General features: G+C 47.5%; 1 protein-coding gene across 1 annotated transcript in view; it reads left to right on the top strand.

The window, feature by feature from the left end:
• The first annotated feature begins 852 nt into the window (after positions 1–852).
• The window catches only part of LOC136578717 (uncharacterized), a 91,425-nt gene continuing 68,108 nt past the window's right edge, over positions 853–24,169 (top strand). The window contains exons 1-11 of the mRNA XM_066578893.1: positions 853–952; positions 9,462–9,610; positions 13,358–13,531; positions 13,608–13,731; positions 14,017–14,114; positions 14,201–14,273; positions 14,380–14,477; positions 14,561–14,633; positions 14,738–14,835; positions 14,973–15,081; positions 17,482–18,454. Coding sequence (XP_066434990.1) covers positions 9,533–9,610; positions 13,358–13,531; positions 13,608–13,731; positions 14,017–14,114; positions 14,201–14,273; positions 14,380–14,477; positions 14,561–14,633; positions 14,738–14,835; positions 14,973–15,081; positions 17,482–18,454 — 1,898 coding nt within the window. The 5' untranslated portion in view covers positions 853–952; positions 9,462–9,532. The remainder of the gene's footprint in view (positions 953–9,461; positions 9,611–13,357; positions 13,532–13,607; positions 13,732–14,016; positions 14,115–14,200; positions 14,274–14,379; positions 14,478–14,560; positions 14,634–14,737; positions 14,836–14,972; positions 15,082–17,481; positions 18,455–24,169) is intronic.

Below are 24,169 nucleotides of genomic sequence, written 5' to 3'. Positions count from 1 at the left end.
GTGCAGATGTGCGCAAAAATAGAGCCTGCTGCGGATTTTTTTTTTTTTTGCACGCGGGCGGAATGTGCGCCCTAAAAGGAGTATGAAATCAATGGCTTCCACTCTCTGCCTATTGGGTGCACAAATTTTGCCTACGTAAATACGTCCATGAGAAGACGCCCGCGCTGTGCGTTTTGTGTGCCAATTGTACGCATTTGCGTGTGCGAATCACCCCGCAGCCACGGCACCGCACACAGAGACGGCTCATCGGCCTCATTAGTGGCACATGCTCTGTTACCCATCACATATACGCAGGAAAAGTAAACTTTTTTTTTTTTCGGCGCACACAAAACCCGCGTCTGCGGACGAACCCACGGGAGACCCGCACGAAAATGGAGCATGGTCCGGATTTTTTCATGCTCCATTTTTTTAAAAATCACTTTTATTGACCATCCGCGGGTATTTATCTACCCGCGGGTGGTCAATGCATCCCTATGGGGTGCGGATCCGCGGGCAGGAGAAGAGTTAAAATCCGCTGCGGATTTTAATTCTTCTTTTGCCCGTGGACATGAGCCCTAAGGGCAATGAGTCCTATTCACTGCATTAGAGATGAGCGAGCAGGCTCATCTCTACACTGCATGTTGCGCACGCAAATACGGCCGTGTGCATCCGGCTGTTATATAGGGAGCTGGAGGTGACAACCACCGCCGCACACCATAAAGGGCCAGGACTGCCAGTAGGGGGCGGAGCTCAGCCGTGACAGACTGAGGACCTGTGATGATGTCATGATCATGTGACCTGTACGTAAATGGCTGCAGCTTAGCACTGGAGGAAATAGAGTAGGCGGGCTCGTAGCAGATTTGATGACCTAAGAGTCACATGACCGGAACAGAAGGGGAGGAGCTATTCCTTATTGCAATTCTATGAAAAGAAAAGAAGGAGAAGCTACTAAGAGCTGATACTGTGGAGGAAGGTAATGAGCAGCAGGCTGTGAGGGAGAGGGGTAGGAAGAGGAAGGGAGAGGGGATCAGAGTGTGATGGGGATGAGGGAGGGGTGGAGTGAGAGAGGGAAAGATGAGAGAGGGAGAAGGGGGGGCAGAGCGAGAGAGGGAGGGGGCAAGATGAGAGGGGGAGGCAGAGCGAGAGAGGGAGGGGGGTCGCAATATGAGAGGTGAGAGGGAGAGGGGGGGCAAGATGAGAGGCGAGAGAGAGGGGGGGGCAAGGTGAGAGGGAGGGAGGGGGGGCAAGATGAGAGGCGAGAGAGAGGGGGGCAAGATGAGAGGCGAGAGAGAGGGGGGGCAAGGCGAGAGAGAGGGGGGGCAAGGTGAGAGGCGAGAGAGAGGGAGGGCAAGGTGAGAGGCGAGAGGGAGGGGGGGCAAGATGAGAGGCGAGAGAGAGGGGGGGCAAGATGAGAGGCGAGAGAGAGGGGGGGCAAGGTGAGAGGGAGGGGGGGCAAGATGAGAGGCGAGAGAGAGGGGGGGCAAGGTGAGAGGGAGGGGGGGCAAGATGAGAGGCGAGAGAGAGGGGGGGCAAGGTGAGAGGGAGGGGGGGCAAGATGAGAGGCGAGAGAGAGGGGGGGCAAGGTGAGAGGGAGGGGGGGCAAGATGAGAGGCGAGAGAGAGGGGGGGCAAGGTGAGAGGGAGGGGGGGCAAGATGAGAGGCGAGAGAGAGGGGGGGCAAGGTGAGAGGGAGGGGGGGCAAGATGAGAGGCGAGAGAGGGGGGGCAAGGTGGGAGGGGGGGGGCAAGATGAGAGGCGAGAGAGAGGGGGGGCAAGGTGGGAGGGGGGGCAAGATGAGAGGCGAGAGAGAGGGGGGGCAAGGTGGGAGGGGGGGGCAAGATGAGAGGCGGGAGGGGGGGGGGCAAGATGAGAGGCGAGAGAGAGGGGGGGCAAGATGAGAGGCGAGAGAGAGGAGGGCAAGATGAGAGGCGAGAGAGAGGGGGGGCAAGGTGGGAGGGGGGGGCAAGATGAGAGGCGAGAGAGAGGGGGGCAAGATGAGAGGCGGGAGGGGGGGCAAGATGAGAGGCGAGAGAGAGGGGGGGGCAAGATGAGAGGCGAGAGGGAGGGGGGGGCAAGGTGAGAGGGAGGGGGGGCAAGATGAGAGGCGAGAGGGGGGGGCAAGGTGAGAGGGAGGGGGGGCAAGATGAGAGGCGAGAGGGAGGGGGGGGCAAGGTGAGAGGGAGGGGGGGGCAAGGTGAGAGGGAGGGGGGCAAGGTGAGAGGGAGGGGGGGGGCAAGATGAGAGGCGAGAGAGAGGGGGGGGCAAGATGAGAGGCGAGAGAGAGGGGGGGGCAAGATGAGAGGCGAGAGAGAGGGGGGGGGCAAGATGAGAGGCGAGAGAGAGGGGGGGGCAAGATGAGAGGCGAGAGAGAGGGGGGGCAAGATGAGAGGCGAGAGAGAGGGGGGGCAAGATGAGAGGCGAGAGAGGGGGGGGCAAGATGAGAGGCGAGAGAGGGGGGGGCAAGATGAGAGGCGAGAGAGGGGGGGGCAAGATGAGAGGCGAGAGAGGGGGGGGCAAGATGAGAGGCGAGAGAGGGGGGGGCAAGATGAGAGGCGAGAGAGGGGGGGGCAAGATGAGAGGCGAGAGAGGGGGGGGCAAGATGAGAGGCGAGAGAGGGGGGGGGCAAGATGAGAGGCGAGAGAGGGGGGGGCAAGATGAGAGGCGAGAGAGGGGGGGGCAAGATGAGAGGCGAGAGAGGGGGGGGGCAAGATGAGAGGCGAGAGAGGGGGGGCAAGATGAGAGGCGAGAGAGGGGGGGCAAGATGAGAGGCGAGAGAGGGGGGGCAAGATGAGAGGCGAGAGAGGGGGGGGCAAGATGAGAGGCGAGAGAGGGGGGGGCAAGATGAGAGGCGAGAGAGGGGGGGGCAAGATGAGAGGCGAGAGAGGGGGGGGCAAGATGAGAGGCGAGAGAGGGGGGGGCAAGATGAGAGGCGAGAGAGGGGGGGGCAAGATGAGAGGCGAGAGAGGGGGGGCAAGATGAGAGGCGAGAGAGGGGGGGGGCAAGATGAGAGGCGAGAGAGGGGGGGGCAAGATGAGAGGCGAGAGAGGGGGGGGGCAAGATGAGAGGCGAGAGAGGGGGGGGGCAAGATGAGAGGCGAGAGAGGGGGGGGGCAAGATGAGAGGCGAGAGAGGGGGGGGGCAAGATGAGAGGCGAGAGAGGGGGGGGCAAGATGAGAGGCGAGAGAGAGGGGGGGGGCAAGATGAGAGGCGAGAGAGAGGGGGGGGCAAGATGAGAGGCGAGAGAGAGGGGGGGGCAAGATGAGAGGCGAGAGGGGGGAGCAAGATGAGAGGTGAGAGGGGGGATATTGAGAGGAGGAGGGGGGGATTGAGAGGGGGAGGGAGGGAGCAGAGTGTGCGGGAAGGAGGGGGGAGGGAGCAGAGTGTGCGGGAGAGGGGGGGGGGAGGGAGCAGAGTGTGCGGGAGAGGGGGGGGGGGGAGGGAGCAGAGTGTGCGGGAGAGGGGGGGGGAGGGAGCAGAGTGTGCGGGAGAGGGGGGGGGAGGGAGCAGAGTGTGCGGGAGAGGGGGGGGGGAGGGAGCAGAGTGTGCGGGAGAGGGGGGGGGAGGGAGCAGAGTGTGCGGGGGAGGGAGGGAGCAGAGTGTGCGGGAGAGGGGGGGGGAGGGAGCAGAGTGTGCGGGAGAGGGGGGAGGGAGGGAGCAGAGTGTGCGGGAGAGGGGGGAGGGAGGGAGCAGAGTGTGCGGGAGAGGGGGGAGGGAGGGAGCAGAGTGTGCGGGAGAGGGGGGAGGGAGGGAGCAGAGTGTGCGGGAGAGGGGGGAGGGAGGGAGCAGAGTGTGCGGGAGAGGGGGGAGGGAGGGAGCAGAGGGAGAGGGGGGAGGGAGGGAGCAGAGGGAGAGGGGGGAGGGAGCAGAGTGTGCGGGGAGAGGGGGGAGGGAGCAGAGTGTGCGGGGGGAGGGAGCAGAGTGTGCGGGGGGAGGGAGCAGAGTGTGCGGGGGGAGGGAGCAGAGTGAGAGGGGGGAGGGAGCAGAGTGAGAGGGGGGAGGGAGCAGAGTGAGAGGGGGGAGGGAGCAGAGTGTGCGGGGAGAGGGGAGGGAGCAGAGTGTGCGGGGAGAGGGGAGGGAGCAGAGTGTGCGGGGAGAGGGAGGGAGCAGAGTGTGCGGGAGGAGGGGGAGGGAGCAGAGTGTGCGGGAGGAGGGGGAGGGAGCAGAGTGTGCGGGAGGAGGGGGAGGGAGCAGAGTGTGCGGGAGGAGGGGGAGGGAGCAGAGTGTGCGGGAGGAGGGGGAGGGAGCAGAGTGTGCGGGAGGAGGGGGAGGGAGCAGAGTGTGCGGGAGGAGGGGGGAGGGAGCAGAGTGTGCGGGAGGAGGGGGGAGGGAGCAGAGTGTGCGGGAGGAGGGGGGAGGGAGCAGAGTGTGCGGGAGGAGGGGAGGGAGCAGAGTGTGCGGGAGGAGGGGGAGGGAGCAGAGTGTGCGGGAGGAGGGGGGAGGGAGCAGAGTGTGCGGGAGGAGGGGGGAGGGAGCAGAGTGTGCGGGAGGAGGGAGCAGAGTGTGCGGGAGGAGGGGGGAGGTAGCAGAGTGTGCGGGAGGAGGGAGCAGAGTGTGCGGGAGGAGGGAGGAGGGAGCAGAGTGTGCGGGAGGAGGGGGGAGGGAGCAGAGTGTGCGGGAGGAGGGGGGAGGGAGCAGAGTGTGCGGGAGGAGGGGGGAGGGAGCAGAGTGTGCGGGAGGAGGGGGGAGGGAGCAGAGTGTGCGGGAGGAGGGAGCAGAGTGTGCGGGAGGAGGGGGGAGGGAGCAGAGTGTGCGGGAGGAGGGGGAGGGAGCAGAGTGTGCTGGAGGAGGGGGGGAGGGAGCAGAGTGTGCGGGAGGAGGGGGAGGGAGCAGAGTGTGCGGGAGGAGGGGGGAGGGAGCAGAGTGTGCGGGAGGAGGGGGGAGGGAGCAGAGTGTGCGGGAGGAGGGGGGAGGGAGCAGAGTGTGCGGGAGGAGGGGGGAGGGAGCAGAGTGTGCGGGAGGAGGGGGGAGGGAGCAGAGTGTGCGGGAGGAGGGGGGAGGGAGCAGAGTGTGCGGGAGGAGGGGGGAGGGAGCAGAGTGTGCGGGAGGAGGGGGGAGGGAGCAGAGTGTGCGGGAGGAGGGGGGAGGGAGCAGAGTGTGCGGGAGGAGAGGGGGGAGGAGCAGAGTGTGCGGGAGGAGGGGGGAGGGAGCAGAGTGTGCGGGAGGAGGGGGGAGGGAGCAGAGTGTGCGGGAGGAGGGGGGAGGGAGCAGAGTGTGCGGGAGGAGGGGGGAGGGAGCAGAGTGTGCGGGAGGAGGGGGGAGGGAGCAGAGTGTGCGGGAGGAGGGAGCAGAGTGTGCGGGGAGAGGGGGGAGGGAGCAGAGTGTGCGGGAGGAGGGGGGAGGGAGCAGAGTGTGCGGGAGGAGGGGGGAGGGAGCAGAGTGTGCGGGAGGAGGGGGGAGGGAGCAGAGTGTGCGGGAGGAGGGGGGAGGGAGCAGAGTGTGCGGGAGGAGGGGGGAGGGAGCAGAGTGTGATACAATGGGTATGGAGGCTCTACTACCCGGTTGTACTGCCTCTAGCTTGGATACAAGATGTAATACCAGCGGGTATGGAAGGCATTGCTCTAGTATCCTGTTGCAACCAAAAATTTTGAGAGCTCAAGGGTCCACTAGGGTTAAATTGTAACCAAACCCACCACAGCCTTTGCTCTAAGCATAAGCCCACAGTTGAGTCCCCTTAACCTTTGTTGATATGTAATAAAACATATTATGGTATCCGTAAATAAAAAAGATCAGAGTCTCGCTGCAGTGTGAATGAGTGTAATATTAGACAAAAACAGGGTAATTAAGAGGAACAATATGTCTTGCCTTGCTAATTATGCTCAAATATCAGGGTCATGACTGTTACATTTGCTGCAAATGGTGGGTGGCTACCATGCAGCAATACACTGTTATTTTCAGGGAAACGGGGAATGTTCTGAAGATTTAGCAAGTGCTTAGATCCCTGCATGAACTGCCAGCCTGTGTGATAAAGGTTGCCAGATAAGTGGAGTCTGGCATAAGCATAGCAGGATTGGCTGTATGAGGCTCTACTAAAAGACTACAGTGTTATCTCAAAATAAGACACTGTCTTATATTAACCCCTTCCCGCTGCAGGGCGTAAGTTTACGTCCTGGGAGCCTGGTACTTCCCGCAACAGGACGTAAACTTACGTCCTGGAGATAGCGCGGGATCATATGAGATCCCGCAGCGGGAGCCGGCTGTCAGTCACAGCCGGCGCCCCGCTGTTAACCCCTTCCCTGCCGCGATCTAAGTAGATTGCGGCAGGGAAAGAGTTCACAGAGGGAGCGGACTCCCTCTGTGTCTCCGGCCGGCTCTCGCGATGTTATCGCGAGAGCCCGGCCTGTCGCCATGGCAACAGGACACCAGACACTGGCGTCCTGTACTGCCTATGATCGCTGTATAAGCGATATTGCATGGCAGAGCAGTATCAGAGCAGTATGACAGCGATCATCAGGGCAGTGGTCAAAGTCCCCCAGGGGGACACAAACAGTGTAAAAAAAAAAAACAAAGATTAAAAAAATGAATAAAAAAAATGTAAAAAAAAGTAGCTCTTTCTCAGATTAGCATAAAAAAAAAATAAAACCCCACATACTTGGTATTGTCGCGTCCGTAACGACGCGTACAATAAGATGCACATGCTTTTGACTGTGCACGGAAAAAAAACGCAAAAAAAATCTCTAAAAAACTGAGGCAAAATGCTAATTTTTAGCATTTTCCTCACTAAAAATGCAATAAAAGTGATCAAAAAAGCCGTATGTACCCCGAAATGGTACCAGTAAAAACTACAGTTCGTCTCGCAAAAAATAAGCCCTCACAGAGCTCCGTATATAGAAAAATAAAAAAGTTACAGGACTTTGAATGCAGCGATTTAGGAAAAAAAAAAAATTTCCAAAAAGGGTTTTTATTGCAAAAAAGTGGACAAAAAAAAAGTAAGAATTTTGGTATCGTTGTAACCGTACCGACCCGCAAAAAAAATGGATTGTCTTATTTATGCTGCCTGATTAACGCTGTAAAAAAAAAAAAATCTATGGCAGAATTGATGCGTTTTCTCTTCCTGCTATCATAAAAAAAATAATAAAAGTTTTACAATATAGTTAATGTACCCAAAAATGAGGCCGGTAAAAACTACAGTTCGCTACGCAAAAATCAAGCCGTTATACGGCCGCTTCGACGGAAAAATAAAAAAGTTATAGCTTTTGATAAACAGAGAAGAAAATCCGCCAAAAATTGTTGCGTCCTTAAGCCCAAAATAGGCCATGTCATGAAGGGGTTAAATTTTACCCCAAAAGAGGCACAGTGTCTTATTTTCAGGTGGAGCCTATACTTACCTCGCCGGGCTCCAGCTAGTAAGCACTGTGATTGGATCGAGCACCAGCCAACCGCAGCCGGCCCTCGATGAACCAATTCCAGCCATTCAGTGATGTCATTCGGGCTTATATTTTAAGCCCCCCCTCCCCATAAAATCAGAGTAGGGCTTATTTTCGAGGTAACAATGTAGCACCCCTAACATGTTTACCAGAAGTCTGGCATCATCAGGGGTAGATAGAGGTTTTAGAACAATATAATGCTCCCATCCAGACATTGGAAGGCATATTTCAGCAAGACCATGCTAAACCAAGTATTGTATCCATCACAACAGCATGGCTTCACAGAAGAGTCCGGTTGTTGAGCTGGTCTGCCAGCAGTCCAGACCTTTCACCAATAGAAAACATTTGGCTAAAAATATGTCAAAGGACACCCAGGATTGTAAAAATAACACAGCGGACCGGAACCAACACCTATATATGTAAACAGTGATACCATGTCCCCATCCAATATATAAATGACCTTACTGTGGCAAAAAATACAAAAAAAAGCGCAAAAAATACAAAAATTACATAATTAAATTTTGTTTATTCATGATATTTTACAATCTTTAAAAACATGAAGTGCCGCTAAGAGTTTCAGCCAATCAGGGGCGCTACAACCGCACATATCATAATGAAGAATAAGCACAGGATCATAGAACCAGAAAATATGTAAAGTACAAAGGAAAAAAAGTTTGTACGTAACCCATAAGAAGCATATAGGATACTCGTGGCCAAAGGCATGTGTCGGCATCTGTCGGGGCTTTTGGCTGAAACACTTTTTGACACTTTTATAAGATTTTTAAGTTTGGTTTATTCAATAAAGATTTATCATTGTAAATTTGGCATTTTTTGCACGGAGACTCATTACTGCTGATCAGCTGGAATCTTACATCAGGCAACAGTGGGACAACATCCGCCACCCCGCTTGTCCTCTGCATCCTCCACTCAGAGCGCTCAGCTGTATAACAGCTGGGCGCTGGGAGAGGGGAACAGCTGGATGCAGAGAACAAGCGCCCCCCCCCCCCCCCCACACACACACACTTGTTTTCTGCATCTTTCAGAGCGCAAGGTGATCGCTCAAAAGTTGCTCAAAAGACATCTTTTGAGCGATAATCATTGTGTCTAAATGGGACTTTAGAGAAACAAAGTAATTATGTAGATATGATACCTTTTAATTGCTAACAAAGATACATGATGTTGTAGCGAGCTTTCCAACTTACTCAGGGTTCTTTCGCAGGCTTAATAGAACAGCTCCAAAGACGTTTTTATATAAAAAAAGATATACACATTATTACATGGGAGGGCACAAATTTGGTGTGCCTAATTTGCACTTGAAACTGTAGAATTACCTGTGGCAAAGCATGTTTCTAGACACGGATACAACATATGAAAGTTATTACACTTCAGGAAATTTTAAGTCCCAAGATCACAGAAGAATTTGGGAATACAAGTTTATAACCACCTTTGATACTATCAGAAATTGAATGAATCTCGGAGGGGGCGGGTGGTTTACATCAGTGGAGATTGAGAGATGAGAAACCCAGAGCAGAGGTAACACCTGGCCTAGTGGGGACCCCTAACATCAATTTACAGACCATAAAACTATCACATCCCTTGTCACTGGACTAGTTAAGTATTTACTGTTATGCTCATCCCCTCCTGGTACTGCAGTCCATCTTGCAAGCTTGGAGGGAGAAAATTGTGCTGATGACTAGGTGAGACAACTGCCTTCCAAGGGAGGAGGGAGATATCTGGGGTAAAGCCAACCATTATACCTTAATCTGATGTTCAGACTCTTAGAAATGCACCAAGTGTATTGAAGCGTACCTGGCTTTTCAGGTCAATTTTTAAAATAAGCTGCCATGCATGTACATGAGGAATAAGACTATTTCAGGCCATTATATGACTTTTATCCTGCATTTATCACCAGTTTTCCCCTCTGCGGGCTTCATCCCTAATTTTTGGTCTTCTCTGAGCTGGTGGGTATAGACTAGCTGCTATGTCTCCCATACACGGCACGTACAGGGGAGCAGTATATCAGTCCTTGTCTGGAATCTTCCTTTAATCCACGTGGTGATGGCTTTTGTCACGATGCTATGTTACCCGTATGATTTACAGCCACTTCTTTCTTTATAAAGGCTTCTGAAGTTCTACAATCTCCAGTTCATCCCATTTTCTCATTCAATACACTCCTCCCGAATAACCAAGGATGGACAAGGAAAGGAAGAAAATCACTAGAAGAATATTAGACTTCACCTTGGAGATCCTCTACCTGCTGACCGGAGAGGTGAGTGCTTCTACATTTCTATACTCCCTATTGTAGTACTTGCTGTTATACCCCGGCCTTACCCGAATTAATTTAGTACAGGGGTTTACCTGTTCGCACTGAAAATGTTATGAAGTCGTGGTTACCTCAGAGGGACAAAATATGTATACACACAGAGGAGCGTTAGATTCTCCTCAGACTGCATGTGCCCCACCCACTCTCCTCACTTTTCACCCTTAACGGTAACGCCCTTTTATTCAAATTTACCCCCAGACTGGAGGTTGCAGCGCCGCCTTAGCCTTAAAGGCATGCTCCATCCCTGCAGTCAATGGCCGCTTCCTTATGTACTTTACAGCCTTTCATTATATGGACGCAGAGGTCCGTTAGATTCTCCTCAGTATATACATACACACACGTCAGTTAGATTCTCCTCAGTATATAAAATTTAGAATTCACTGAGGCTGAGGGAACCCAAATTTAAATACCGCCCATTCACAGATGAGTGCCCTAAAACGTTACCTTTATTGATCTCAAATTAAAACTAATGGCTATAGACTAACAAGTAAAACAGTCAAAGCACAACGTATAATTATCACGGTTGGAGAAGGTCCTCCACAACCTTTCCTACGGAGGGATCCTTAGATGGGAGTATATAGCTCCAAGGAATAGGAGAAAAACCCCAAGCAAAAAAACTCCCTAGCTGAATTGTGTCTACTCCCCACACCACAGAGGTGTCCTACTAGAATGTGCCTGTATGCTATGTATCAGGGTTAATTCTGAATGCAAAGGTGCCCGTATCCAGAATTTATGTAGGAATAAATCAGGTGTTTCCAATTTCCTATTAATGCTTGTTTCATGGATTGACTCAGCTTGAATAACGAGTCACCCCAATCCAAGCAGAGATAGTTACTATGATAAAAGATAGCTTACACAATTGACACACAATATAGAGATAGGCTCAAGTTCGGGAATTAATCCCTGATTCAAAATGGTTGAGCCAAAGACAAAATTAATGAGGAGGTTCAAGTGGGTTATAGATTTACCAAGTCATTGGAAAGGGAAATCCATAATGGGGAGTAATAGGAAGAGCCCAGTGTTCCGTATAAGAGCGGCCAAGTGACCGGCAGAAAACATGAAGATCAGCAATTAATGTAGTCCGATATGTATCATAATGCACCGATAGTTCTCAGTAAAAGAAACCGAGTAATCTTGTAGATACCTTTTTTACCCTTTCCAATCCACTGTCTGACCTATGAAGACATTATGATTTGAGGCTGTATAGCTCCAATTTTGGAAGACGTCCGTCGGGGTTCTCTTACTGTATATTGCCAGCCTCTCTGCTGTCGGAGCCTCTCCAACGTGTCACCTCATGCAGTACTGGCTTTAGCCAGCATATAGCACCGTTGTATAATGGCAGAAAGAGTAAGCCCCCTAGGAAAACCAGAATACAAATAGGATTGGAAAGGGTTAATGGCTAACAAAAATACAAGATATTGCAAGTTTTCAGACCTCTCAGGATCCTTAAGTGCAAATTAATCACATCCACGTCTGTGCCTTGTCATATGTATGTGTGTATAAATATGCATGCCTCTTCTAATCCATTCCATTATGCCTTGAAGGACCCTGCATTGGTCCGAAAGCTCGCATTAACATCATGTATTTTTGTTAGCCATTAAAAGGTATTGTATCTACAATATTACTTGATTTCTCTTGTTGGGAACAATCACAAAGGGCCTTAATGGATATCTAGGAAGCAGCTAGTCTGGTGGGAGCAACAAATACTTGTACAGATGTAGCACATTTTATCTTGGCTGTGATAACTTGATGCAGAAAGTTATCTTAAACCATTAAAAAGCTATTGATCTCTTATCTTAACACAGCAAAAACCTTCTGTAAAGTAATTGAAAGGGCAAATAAACTGCACAGAGAGTTATCATGAAGTGTCAAAAGTCACGCAAAACTTTGCTGAATCTGTCGGTTAATGATAAGGAGTGTCAAGATGGTCTAGATCCTAAACATTGTTCAAAAGGGGTCTCCAATTGTGGGTCAGTGACTGAGGCCAACCAATTAAACCAGTACCAGGCAAAGCCCTTTCCAAAATGAAAGACCCCCAGATCAACCTAACTCTGCTCAGGATCTGGGATCTAGGGAGGACAAAGCGCCATGGGAGATTCACAGCAGTTAAAGCAGTTTGACACCAATGGTAGGATGAGATTTTAAGGAAAGGAGGTCAGATGGGTGCAACCAGGGATTTGCAGAGAGAACGGTGTTGGTGAAACTCTGTTCAATAGAAACCCTAGGTTTATCCCCGACATAGTGGCACCAGTCCAAAACATGATCTACGTGAGGTGCAAACTAGTAAGCTCTAAAGTCCAGGAGACCAATACACCTCTGTCTTTAGACTTCATAGAAGGATCTGTCTGATTTTGGCTGGTTTGTTCACCCAAATGTAACTAGCTTGTGCAGAAGAAATACAATTAAACAAGGTGGAAGGTATTTTAATAGAAAGAGCTTGAAATGGATAAAAGGACTCGAGGAAGAAATATTTTTTTGAATGTCTGGGGTCGACTGAACCACGTGAACATGCCCTTGGCCCACCTAGAGGAATCCTCCTGAGTAGAGATCAAGAGTGGGGGAATGTTAAGTGAGAAAACAAGAGTGCAGATCTTTGGGAAGGAGCATGTTTAAATATTTGAAAGTTTGCGGGATCCATCTGAAGCTAAAGGAAGCCACTAATGTGTGTTGGAGACTTATTGGGAGAGAAATGTTTAATTCTTCGGACTTGAAAAAAATGATTTTAAAGTTGAGAATATTTCCGAAACGCTGATAAAACGTTAGGTGGAGATTCAGACGGATTAGTAATGAAGAATACTAAGTCGCCAGCTAAGCTGCCAGTTTGTAGATTGGGGAAAGTTGGCAGCCTTGGCGTGAAACATTGCGAATTACTGTATGCTTTCGCATAGGACACCATTCATCTGTAATCTCACAGTGGTACCTGCATAAAGAGAGGCACTCCATTGGAGCATAGAAGATTTCAGACCGATGCTGTAAAGGGGCTCTTCCATAAAATTTCAGTTCACCCGGTCAAAATTTTTCTTGGCATTCGTCAAAAGAAGCCTGAATAGGAGTTGAGAGATGAACCTACTGATTTAAATTCGGCGCTTTCGAGGTATTATTACGGGCCTCTCTGCCTGCCATAAATCCCGCCTGGTCCGGGTCAATGATGCCCCTCCGAAGAGGGGCCAACCTAGCAGCAAGAATCTTAACAAGAATTTTGAGATTAGCAGATATTAATGAAATCTGCCTATAGCTAGCACCCTGGTTTGTGAATAGCAGATGTGTGCTCTGAGCGAATGCTTCAAGAAACAAGCCTTTGATTAAGGACTTAAAGAATATAGCATGTGCAGACGCACAGGCAGGTTCCTAGCATCTTCTGGCTTTTATAAAAGTGAACTTGGGTTTGATGGTCGCTGTAAATTCCTCCTTGAGATATTTTTAAGTCAAGTTGTTTAGTCAATGAAGACAAGATGGTAAAAAGCGGACGTAATTTGCTAGATGAGGTTTCTAGAAGGATTTGGAGTTACATGTCCAGATGTGGTGATGCAGTTCTTCCACAATGTGAGGGCAGCAGTGGTATTTCCTTGTTTGCAGTGTAATGAGGGCAGTTTGGGTGGACGGGGGGCAGATTGTAACCCTCTAGAAAGGGGGGTGTGACATCACTTATTATGGTGTACATGATGATATTTCTCAGTGTCTCTCCATACACAGGATTACACAATAGTGAAGAAGACATCGGGGGACGGTGTGACTCCCATCATCCATCTCCAGGAGTCAGGAGGATGGAGCAGGAGTCATTTCCCCATCACAGAGCCTCCCTCCCCGATACATGAGCAGAAGATCCTAGAGCTCACCAACAAGATGATGGAGCTGCTGACAGGAGAGGTGATGCTGCGGGGGATGGGGGACATTATACAGTAACAGGAGGGGTCTGGGTGATGACTGGATATTGTGTTGTCAGGTTCCTATAAGGTGTCAGGATGTGGCTGTCTATTTCTCCATGGAGGAGTGGGAGTATATAGAAGGACACAAGGATCCTTATGACGATGTCATGATGGAGGACCACCAGCCTCTTGCATCACCAGGTAAGAAGAGATGTGTGCGTATGTGTGTGTATATGTTTATACAGGTTCTTCGTCTGACTGATATGAGGGTTGTCACTGCGAATTCCCTTCTACCTGCCGAAGATGCCACGTTGAGGAAGAAGTGAAAGCCGAGTCTCTACATGGATCAGCAGCTCCAAGCCTGGCATTCCATTGTTGAGCTGACTGTATTATCTTGGTATAGAAGTGAAGGTGCTGAGAGCCATGTATGATATATAGATATACAGGAGCTCATGTTGTCCTCACTGTGTGCTTGTGTCTCCACAGATGGAGCCAGTAGGAGAAATTCCCCGGAGAGATGCCCCAGTTCTCTGAATTCCCAAGACTGTCCAGATGAAGATTCCGATGTCCCAGAGGACCATCAGGTAGATGATGCTGAAGTCTCACCAGAATATTACCATAAAGCGATTTTTAAAAAAAGGCAAAGTAAATTTTGGTTCTGTCTGTTTAGGATGAAAATCTGCTTGATATTAAGATTGAGGTTGTAGATGAAGAGGAGACGGATATAAGGGCTGATCAGCAGCGTAAGGAGGGGAGGCTTTCATTGGGTTTAAGAGAGGGTCGCCTTCATATTTTTCCATTATCTGATCATTACATCTAATCTATTCCATCACTGTGCATTTCCTACAGATGGATCCAGTAGGAGAAATGCCCCGAAGAAATGTCACCGTCCTCTGTATTCCCAGGACTGTCCAGAGGAAGATCCCGATGTCCCAGAGAACCATCAGGTAGATGATGCTGAAGTCTCACCAGAAGATCACCATACAGTGATGGAACCAAATATTATTCAACTTTTTCTTTCTTCTCTTAGGATGAAAATTTGATTGGTATTAAGGGTGAGGTTATAGATCAAAAGAAGATGGATTTAAGGGCCAAACGGAAGTGTAAGAAGGGGGGACTTCCATTGGGTGTAAGAGGGTCACCTAGATACTACTTTCATCATCTGATCATTGCATATAATCTATTTTGTCATTGTCCTTTCCTACAGATCGACTCAATAAAAGAAATGCCCCGGAGAGATGTCCCCGTCCTCTGAATTCCCAAGACTATCCAGAGGAAGATTCTGATGCCCCAGAGATCTATCAGGTAGATGACACTGAACCCTATACCAGATCTATATAGGGGTGAAACGCAGTCCTAGATGTTCTTATAGTCTTTACTGGTTTGTAGGATTTTCCTCCTGTCTGCTGTATTGTACTGAATTTTTACGTATGACAAATCAGGGGGAAGATCTGACCATTATTAAAGTGGAGGTAGAAGAAGAGCTGTTAATGTGCGATCACCCGGGTATGAGAGGCGTGAAGGAAGAAAGGCCAGTGGATGTTACCGCAGGTATGTAATAAAGGGTGGAGAAAGTGGACTTGGAAGTTTCTTAAGCTGAGGTTCCACCTTAGAGCTACATTAAAATAACGCATGGTGCAGTGATAGACTGTATTTTGTATAGTGAAGGACCTTCAAGGCCTTGTGTAATCTGTCCTGCACTAGGCATAATATTAGTCTTAGCATCAGGTTTAGACCAGCTGTAATTAACAGGTGCTCTAAGGGCCCATTTACACTAGCCAAGAATTCGCCTGCTGTAATGAGTGCCGATTGACAAAGTATGTTAATCCGCGCTCGTTCACTGCCATTCACACATAGCAGATAGTTAGCTGTATGGGGAAGGACAGTTCTTAGTACAATCATAGTCCTTAAAAGCGGCATTTTTGTTGAACTTGGAGAATCCACTTGTTATATTTAGTTGTGTTTACCCGTTTAAGGGGGTTTTATAGGCAGTGCCTGGCTACACCGGGTCGGTGCTAATACCAGGGGCTGCTGATAAGTCTTTGGCTTTACCCAGAAAGAAACAAGATAGAAAGATGAAACTTTACATTTATTCCACGTACTCTCCACTGATGCCAACACACTTCTTACATCGGTATTCCAAGTTCTGTAAGCCTTGAAAAAGAAGGATTTCGGTTGTGCCTCAAACCAGTCATCCGTAGCAGCCATAGCATCAGAAATGGTGTGACATTTGGTCCCCTTGAGGTGTTTCTTCAGGTTTGGAAACAGATGATAGTCTGAGGGAGCTAGATCTGGTAAATAAGGTGGGTGGTCAACCAGCTGGAAGCCTAGCTGCACCAGTTTTGCCGTGGTCGCTTGTGCAGTGTGAGCGCAGGCGTTGTCTTGCAGGACAGCTTTTGGACAGCTTGCCGCGCCTTTTGGCCTTCAGAGCTGCCTTCAATTAGTCCAAAAGTTCAATGTAATACCTTGCATTGATGGTGGAACCATTTTGAAGGTAGTGCACTAGCAGTACATCCTCTTTATCCCAGAACACAGACGCCATCACCTTAGTGGCTGAACTTCTTTGGGCGAGGAGAACCACTGAGCCTCCACTCTTATCACTGCTCCTTAGTTTCAGGGTCATACAAATAAATCCAGGTCTTATCCATAGTGACCAGTCCATTCAGGAAGTTCTTATCAGTCCGGAAACACTGACAAATGGACCGGGAAGTTTTCACTCGCATGCTTTTCTGATCGGTTGTCAAACATTTGGGGACCCACTTTGCAGATAGCTTCTTCATGCTCAAATGTTCATGGATAATGACACAAACACGTTCACCAGAAATCCCCATGATGTCTGCTATTCCTTTAGCTGAAATTGGCCGATTCTCCAGTATGAGGTTGTGCACAGCATCAACGATCTCCGGAACAACCACCTCTCTCGGTCGTCCAGGACGTTCCTCATCAGTGGTACTGAAGTGACCCGTTTTAAATTTGCCAACCCAGTTCTGCGACATATCACCATGAATATCCTTTGCAGACTTTCCTTTCAGAAACAAGAATTTTATCACTCCTCTGCTCTCATTTGCTGTGAATATCACCTTAGACTCCGCCATTTTGTTTTCTTGCGTGCCTAGATCACTGTTGCCATAAGCTACAAACGCAAAATTTTGAAAACATATATTAGACACATAAGGCTTTCAGGTAGTGATGTAACATTCGTTACCATAGAAACAAAAAAAGAACACAAAGCCAAAGACTTATCAGCACCCCCTCGTAGTTAACGCCTGGTGGAGATGGCTTGGCAAAGACCACACAGGCCGAAATGTTGCCGGTCCTTCCTAGTTTTATGGAACTAATAAAGGTTTGATTAAAAAAAAGCTTTTCCTACCTTCACATGCTACCGTATCCTTATCTGACATTGGGATTGCTCAGGGGTATTTTTGTTCATTGACCCCATACAGCTCAGCATCAACTCTCCTCCCTATCTGATTTTGTGGATTTAATTATTTTGTGTGCTGTTGGATTCTATACCTATATAGCCCGGTGGAGATGGAGTCATGGCATGGGGAATGTTTTCTTGGAACATCCTGGATCAACTGATATCTTTGGATTGCTTCAATTCTGAAGTCTATCTAGTAACGTGTTGGGACATCTTATAGGAGTCTATAATAAAGTGTCCACTTGGTGTATAGAGATTTGTATAGGGATACGGCACTTTAAGATGCATTTGTGTTTCCAGCATTGGTATTATAAAAAAAATAGTAATGCTAATATTGTACATGCAGTTTCAGATGGAAAGAAGGACTTCTAATTCTCTATTCTTCTGGGTCCACTTCTGACTTTTACTGAAAAAAAAAGCTTTAAAAACTGTACCACAATCTGCATGTTTTGTTTCTAGCATAATAGGGTAGTTATAAGTTTGTCTTTGTGGATTAAAAAGAATTATAAATTCCATTTTAATCTTAACAGGAAAACCCAGGAGGAGCTCTCAAGGAAACGTTACATTATCACGAAGTCATAAAGCAGATATCCCGCAGCGCTCTTCAGGAGAAAACCTCACGAAGAAAGGAGAGAAACAGTTTCCATGTTCAGAATGTGGAAAATGTTTTATAAGTAAATCAAACCTTGGTAAACATATGAAAATTCACACAGGAGAGAAGCCGTATACATGTTCTGTATGCGGGAAATGCTTTATACAGAAATCAAATCTTGTTACGCATGAGAGAAGTCACACAGGAGAGAAGCCGTATTCCTGTTCACTGTGTGGGAAATGTTTTCTAAATAAATCTCATCTAGTTGTACATCAGAGAACTCACACAGGAGAGAAACCATATTCATGTTCTGAATGTGGGAGATTGTTTACCAGAAAACCACATCTTACTAGGCATGAAAGAATTCATACAGGAGAGAAACCGTATTCATGTACTGAATGTGGGAAGTGTTTTACCAAAAAATCTAATCTCGTTATACATGAAAGAAGTCACACAGGGGAGAAGCCATTTTCATGTTCAGAATGTGGGAAATGTTTTACGGATAAATCAAGACTTGTGATCCACGAGAAAAGTCACACAGAGGAGAAGTCGTTTTCATGTTCGGAATGTGGAATATGCTTTACAAGTAGCTCAAAACTTGTTATGCATCAGAAAAGTCACAAAGGAAAGAAGCCATTTTTATGTTCACTTTGTGGGAAATGCTTTTCAGATAATCCAAGTCTTGTTGTACATGAGAGAATTCACACAGGAGAAAAGCCATTTCCATGTATGGAGTGTGGGAAATGTTTTACAAATAAATCAGATCTTGTTAGACATGAACGAATTCACACAGGGGAGAAGCCATATACATGTTCAGTATGTGGGAAATGTTTTACAGATAAATCAAATCACGTTAGACATGAAAAAAGTCATAGAGTGAAGATAATTGAAAAAGATTTTACAAGGAAATAAGATTTTAAAGCGCGCCTGGGAATCCGCACTGAGAAGAAACAACACTCTTGTTTGGGAAATGCTAAAAGAAATACAAATGGATGCATCAGGGCATAAAAGGTTTATTTTTTTATGAAATTAGCCCTAATCGCTCAAACACCCAAATTATAAACACTTTTTATAAATAAAAAAAAAACCAAGCACCTAGAAGGAGTTGCCTTTTTATTGCAAAAGTCAGCATGCAGTGCCATCTTAGGCAGATATGAAAATGATTTGAGTTGTGTGATTAGATGAACGGTCTTGCCACCTGACGCCCAAAAAGTGGTTCCACCCATAGCCTATAAAAAGGCTCTTGGACGCTCCTTGTGTGTAGTGGACCTCTTTTACTACTTGTGTTGAACTTGTTACCCACTAGCCGTGCCTCTATGATACAATTGAAGAGATTTTTTTCAAAATTATTGGAATGCAAGAAGCTTGATGGTCGTATCAACGAATTGCCATCAACTGGGCCATTCTGACGACAAGACTGTTAGGAGTCGTTGAGAACAGTGGATATATAAAGTCACACACAGTGGCTGGGCTCAGGACGCCCTTAATAGATCGCTTGTAGAGAGGATCGTCTGTTCATCTGACAAGCACGAGGAGCTCCAACTGTTTCACTGTTCGCCATCCAAAGACAATTTCCAGGCGCTTCTCTGAAGGGCATTTGGTCTTGTGGCGCCCATTACATGTACTACCTTTTGACAGCCATCCACCATCACATTTGTTTGCAGTGGTGTTGTGAATGACAAAACTGGACTGCTATGAAGTGGGAATCCAGGTTTAGTTTGAGCACTGATGACAATCATGTTCTTGCCTGGAAACCTAAGCGTAAACGCCTCAATTCTGCCTTTCTTGTGGAGCTGCACACTGCCCCCACTGCTGGTGCGATGTTCTGGGGGACCGTCAGATATAAGTCAGTCACCCCTAGTAGTGGTACGAGGGACAATGACAGCTCAGCGATATGTTCAGGACATCCTGCAGCCACATGTGTTCCTCTCATGGCAGCTTCCAAGGGGCATTTTTCAGCAGTATTATGCTCGGCTGCACACATCAAGGGTGTCACGGGATGCCTACACAACATTGCCACAGGCCTTCTGTGGCCTGACCGTCGCTAGATTTATTGCCAATAGAACTGGGATTCCAACTTTGACAGCCTATGAGTTTGCATGATCTAGAGGTTCAGTTACAGCAAATTTGGACTGATATGGAACCTTGATGCCTCTATGGCCACCTGTATCACATCTTGAAGCCAAGTTAGAGATGACCTATCATGGTACTAGAGCCTCTATGCCTGCCTGTATCACATCTTATATCCAAGCTAGAGGCGGTACAACAGAGTACTAGAGCCTCCATGCCCGCCCCTACCACATCTTGTATCCAAGCTTAGAGGTGGTACAACCGGGTACTAGAGCCTCCATGCCCAGCCGTATCATCTTGTATCCAAGCTAGAGGTGGTACAACAGGGATCTAGAGCCTCCATGCCCATCCGTATCACATCTTGTATCAAAGCTAGAGGTGGTACAACCGGGTACTAGAGCCTCCATGCCCATCCGTATCACATCTTGTATCAAAGCTAGAGGTGGTACAACCGGGTACTAGAGCCTCCATGCCCATCCGTATCACATCTTGTATCAAAGCTAGAGGTGGTACAACAGGGTACTAGAGCCTCCCTTCAAGGGGTCAGTTTTTCACATTAAATGGCCCTTTTGCTCTGATATTGTAACCACTTATATCAACTTACAATCACACAGAGAAAGTTTCATTAGATTCCGACAACTCCTTCTAGGAGATGATTTTATCTTATTGTTTGACAATGAGTGTACTTACCTGAGGTGAACTGTAAGTGGGTCCATGGAGATAAGTATTGTGGATATAAAAAAGAAAATATTCGCCTTGTTTATTATCCTAGTGACACAGAATCGTCACCCATGACCCTTCCTTCTTATTAACATTTTTATGACTCCATCCAGAGTGACAAAGAGGAAGTGAGGGCACCCCATGACAACTTTATCTTTATTCTTTCACTTTAGTGGACATATTTGACCTTTGTTCATATAGTAGAAGTATAAAAGTAATGAAACTGAACACCAAAACATTAAATTGAATTTGCGATGTAAACTTCCCAGCTGTTCTGTTTCCTTCTGTGACTCAAAAATCTGGTTGACCGCATGGTGCCCTAAGTGGATATGATATGAGTGTTTTGGTCAAAATTGAGTTAATGGCATCACTAGTCTAAAATTGAAGTCCCCTATGCAGGCAGAAGTGAATATTTATGAGGAACATTTCATAATGGCTGCCGTCAACAGGGCCCTCTTAGGGTTCGTGCATTCTCCAGTGACAGGAGGTGGGAAAAATTGGAAAAGTGACCTATTCTGTTTTACCTGCGGGATGTGGCAGCTGTTCTACTTTCAACCATGGACTAAAGGTTACCTTTCCATGGGCCAATAGTTGCTTGAATAATCACTCGGACAAGTGATTGTGGGCGACTGTTGGCCTGTTTACAGAAGTTGCTCAGTAGGTGCAAGTCGTTCCGTTTCAGCTCACTGAAATGAATATTGAGCAGCTTCTCGCTCAGTGTAAACAGGATTCGCTTAATGCTTGAGCAATTTTGGAAGCAGGCAGCTGGAAGAGAGTCCTGGCTCACTCCACCTCCATTCTCTGACAGAGACTCAGATGCGATCGTCGCTAGGACAGCTGTTGGGTGCTTATGTGCTCGACTGTCACCCTGTGTAAAAGTACATTTATCCAGAATTGTGATAAAATTAATGTGATATGACCAATCACGTCAGTGTATCAAAATATAGTAGTTTCATTGATACCAATGTAGTAATCGAATACAGGCCTGGACTGGTAATCATCCTGGTGGGCTGGTCAATTAGTGGGCAGGCTGTCTCTACAAACTGCATTGGTAATACCAGCCCTGTATTAGTGCTGTTTTGAGGCTAGGAGGGATAAAGGACCTGTGATGACATCACATGACCAGCAAAGGGCCTTCACCCTGTAACTCAATGGCCGTCATAAATAAGGTAAGATAGGAGCCTATAGCACCCCCCCTCTTCACCATCATATTTTGCTACGTCTAATGGGTAGTTGGGGTGGGGGGTATGAGGGGAAAAAAAACACTGTTCCTGCTGCCAGTAGGAACAATATTTGCTAATTTTTCCAGTGTCTGCGTAGTAATAACAATGTGGTATCTGTCACACTGAGTCACGTGGACATCATAGTGGGAAGCTGTGCCTGACCGCTTGTGCAACTGGCATTACAGAAATGGGTTACATTACATTGATTGATCGGTTGTACCATGCAAGTGCTCTAAGGGTGAGTGTGATGTAGGCCCGTGAAAACTTTATTGACAGGCAGCGGCACCCGAATCTTCAGACCCGAGCACAGCGATACTCGGATAAAGCACATTACTCGAGCGAGTAGTGCTTATCCGAGTACGCTCGCTTATCTCTAGAAAAGACCCATCTGCGCACGCGCGTCTAATCAGGCGATTAGACGCTGAAATTAGACGGCACCATGGCGACGGGGACGCCAGCAACGGAACAGGTAAGTGAATAACTTCTGTATGGCTCATAATTAATGCACGATGTATATTACAAAGTGCATTAATATGGCCATACAGAAGCGTATACCCCCACTTGCTTTCGTGGGACAACCCCTTTAACCTCTTAGTGACCAAGCCTGTTTGCGCCTTAATGACCAGGTCAAATTTTGCAAATCTGACGTGGCACTTTAACATGGAAAAACACCAGAAAGGTTTTGCATATCCAAGTGATTTTGACATTGTTTTTTCACCACATGTTGTACTTCGTTTAGGCGGAAAAAATAGACCGATAGAATTTGTGTATATTTATTAAAAGCGCCAGAATTGGGAAAATTTTGAAAAAAATCGTCATTTTTTTCACATTTTCAACTGCAATATCTTAAATATGTGCAAACATAATATAGAAATTTTTGCTAAGATATATATTTCCATCCGTTTACTTTATTTTGGACGTACATTGGAAAAACTTTCGTTTTTGTTTTTTTAACCATTTAGGAGACGTACAAATTTAACATTACTTTTCAGCATTTTGAGGAACACTTTGTTTTCCTACACCATGCCAAGATTGGAAAGGCTCATAGGAGTTAGAATGATATACGCCCACAAGTGACCCCATTTTAAAAACTACACCCCTTAATGTATTCACCGAGGGGTGTCATGAGTGTTTTAACCCCACAGTTTTTTTTTCAGGAGTCAATGCAATTTAGAAGAGAAAAACTAAAATTTCCTATTTTTGCAACTATGTCATTTTAAAGACAGGTCTTTTTTTATATAGTACACATGAAAATGAGGATTTCCACCCCAAAATGGATACCCCTGTTTGTCCCGTGCTCAGAAACATACCCATTGTGGCCCTAATCTTATGTCTGAATGCACAATGGGGCCCAAAATGAAAGGAGCAACCGATGGCTTTCGGAACAGAACTTTAGCTTGAAGGAGATTTAGACCCTATTGCCCACTTGTAGAGCCCTTGAGTGACCAAAACGATGGAGAACCCCCACAAGTGACCCCATTTTGAAAACTAGACCCCTTAACGAATTTATCTAGGGGTACGATGCCTTTTTTGACTGCACAGTTTTTGAATGAATCTAAGCCAAGCAGAAGGAAAAAATTACGATTTTCATTTTTTTGGTAATTCTGTCATTTTAAAAGCAGGTTTTTTTGTACAGCACATATATGAATAAAGACTTGCACCCCAAAATAGATACCCCTGTTTGTCCTCTGTTCAGAAACATACCCATTGTAGCCCCAATCTTCTTGAAGGACGCATGGCTAGGCCTATAATGGAGGGAGCACCCGTTTGATTTCATGGCGCAACTGAATACATTCCAGGACCCATTGCACGCTTGTAGAGACAACAACTGCCAAAATAATAAAATGCCCCTCACAAGTGACCCAATTTTGACATCAAGACCCCTTAGCTAATTTATCTAGGGGTGTACTGGGCATTCTGACGCCATATTTTTATTTTTTTTTAATAATTATAATGCGAGTGAAATACAAATGCGATTTCATTTTTTTTTCCCCAAATTTGTCACTTTTAGGACCGTTTTCTTTGTTTCAAGCAGGAAAAACTGGGGAGACGCACTAATAAAAATAAAATTGATTCCCTAAAAAAAAACCACACCCCCTTTTAGCGTTTCTTATGTGAAATTAAATTTATAATGTAAAACTGTATGATAAATTTCAAAGCTGGGGTAATTACAAAGGCCTGGATGAGATGGACACATGGGGCAATAAAATCGCGTATCTCTCCTCCTCCCTGGTTTGCTGCAGACGCGACACTTTTTTGGGGGGTATTTTTTGCCCGCAGTCTCAGGGATGGGATTCATAAAATGGCGCTCTGTGAGCCTTCGCACCGCCTCAGATTACAATGCATCTTGTGGTGCGGTGGTCTCAAATAAAAGATTCTCTACAAGCTCCTCCTAAAACTGGAGGAAGCTCAGCATGCCCCCGGACGATTTTAAAATGATGTGAGCGTTGTAGGTAGCCATCTGTATCAGGTAGGTCGCTATCTTCTTATACCAAGCTCTCGTTTTGTGCTTGACGAGATATGGCTGTAGAGCTTGGTCTGACAGATCGACGCCTCCCATAAATTTATTGTATTCTGTGACGCAGACCGGTTTAATTATCTCCGCTGCAGCCC

This window comes from Eleutherodactylus coqui, chromosome 9, assembly GCF_035609145.1.
Source record: "Eleutherodactylus coqui strain aEleCoq1 chromosome 9, aEleCoq1.hap1, whole genome shotgun sequence".
NCBI lineage: Eukaryota > Metazoa > Chordata > Amphibia > Anura > Eleutherodactylidae > Eleutherodactylus > Eleutherodactylus coqui.
Note: the sequence above shows the minus strand (reverse complement) of the source record. Positions and strands in the feature narration are given on the sequence as shown.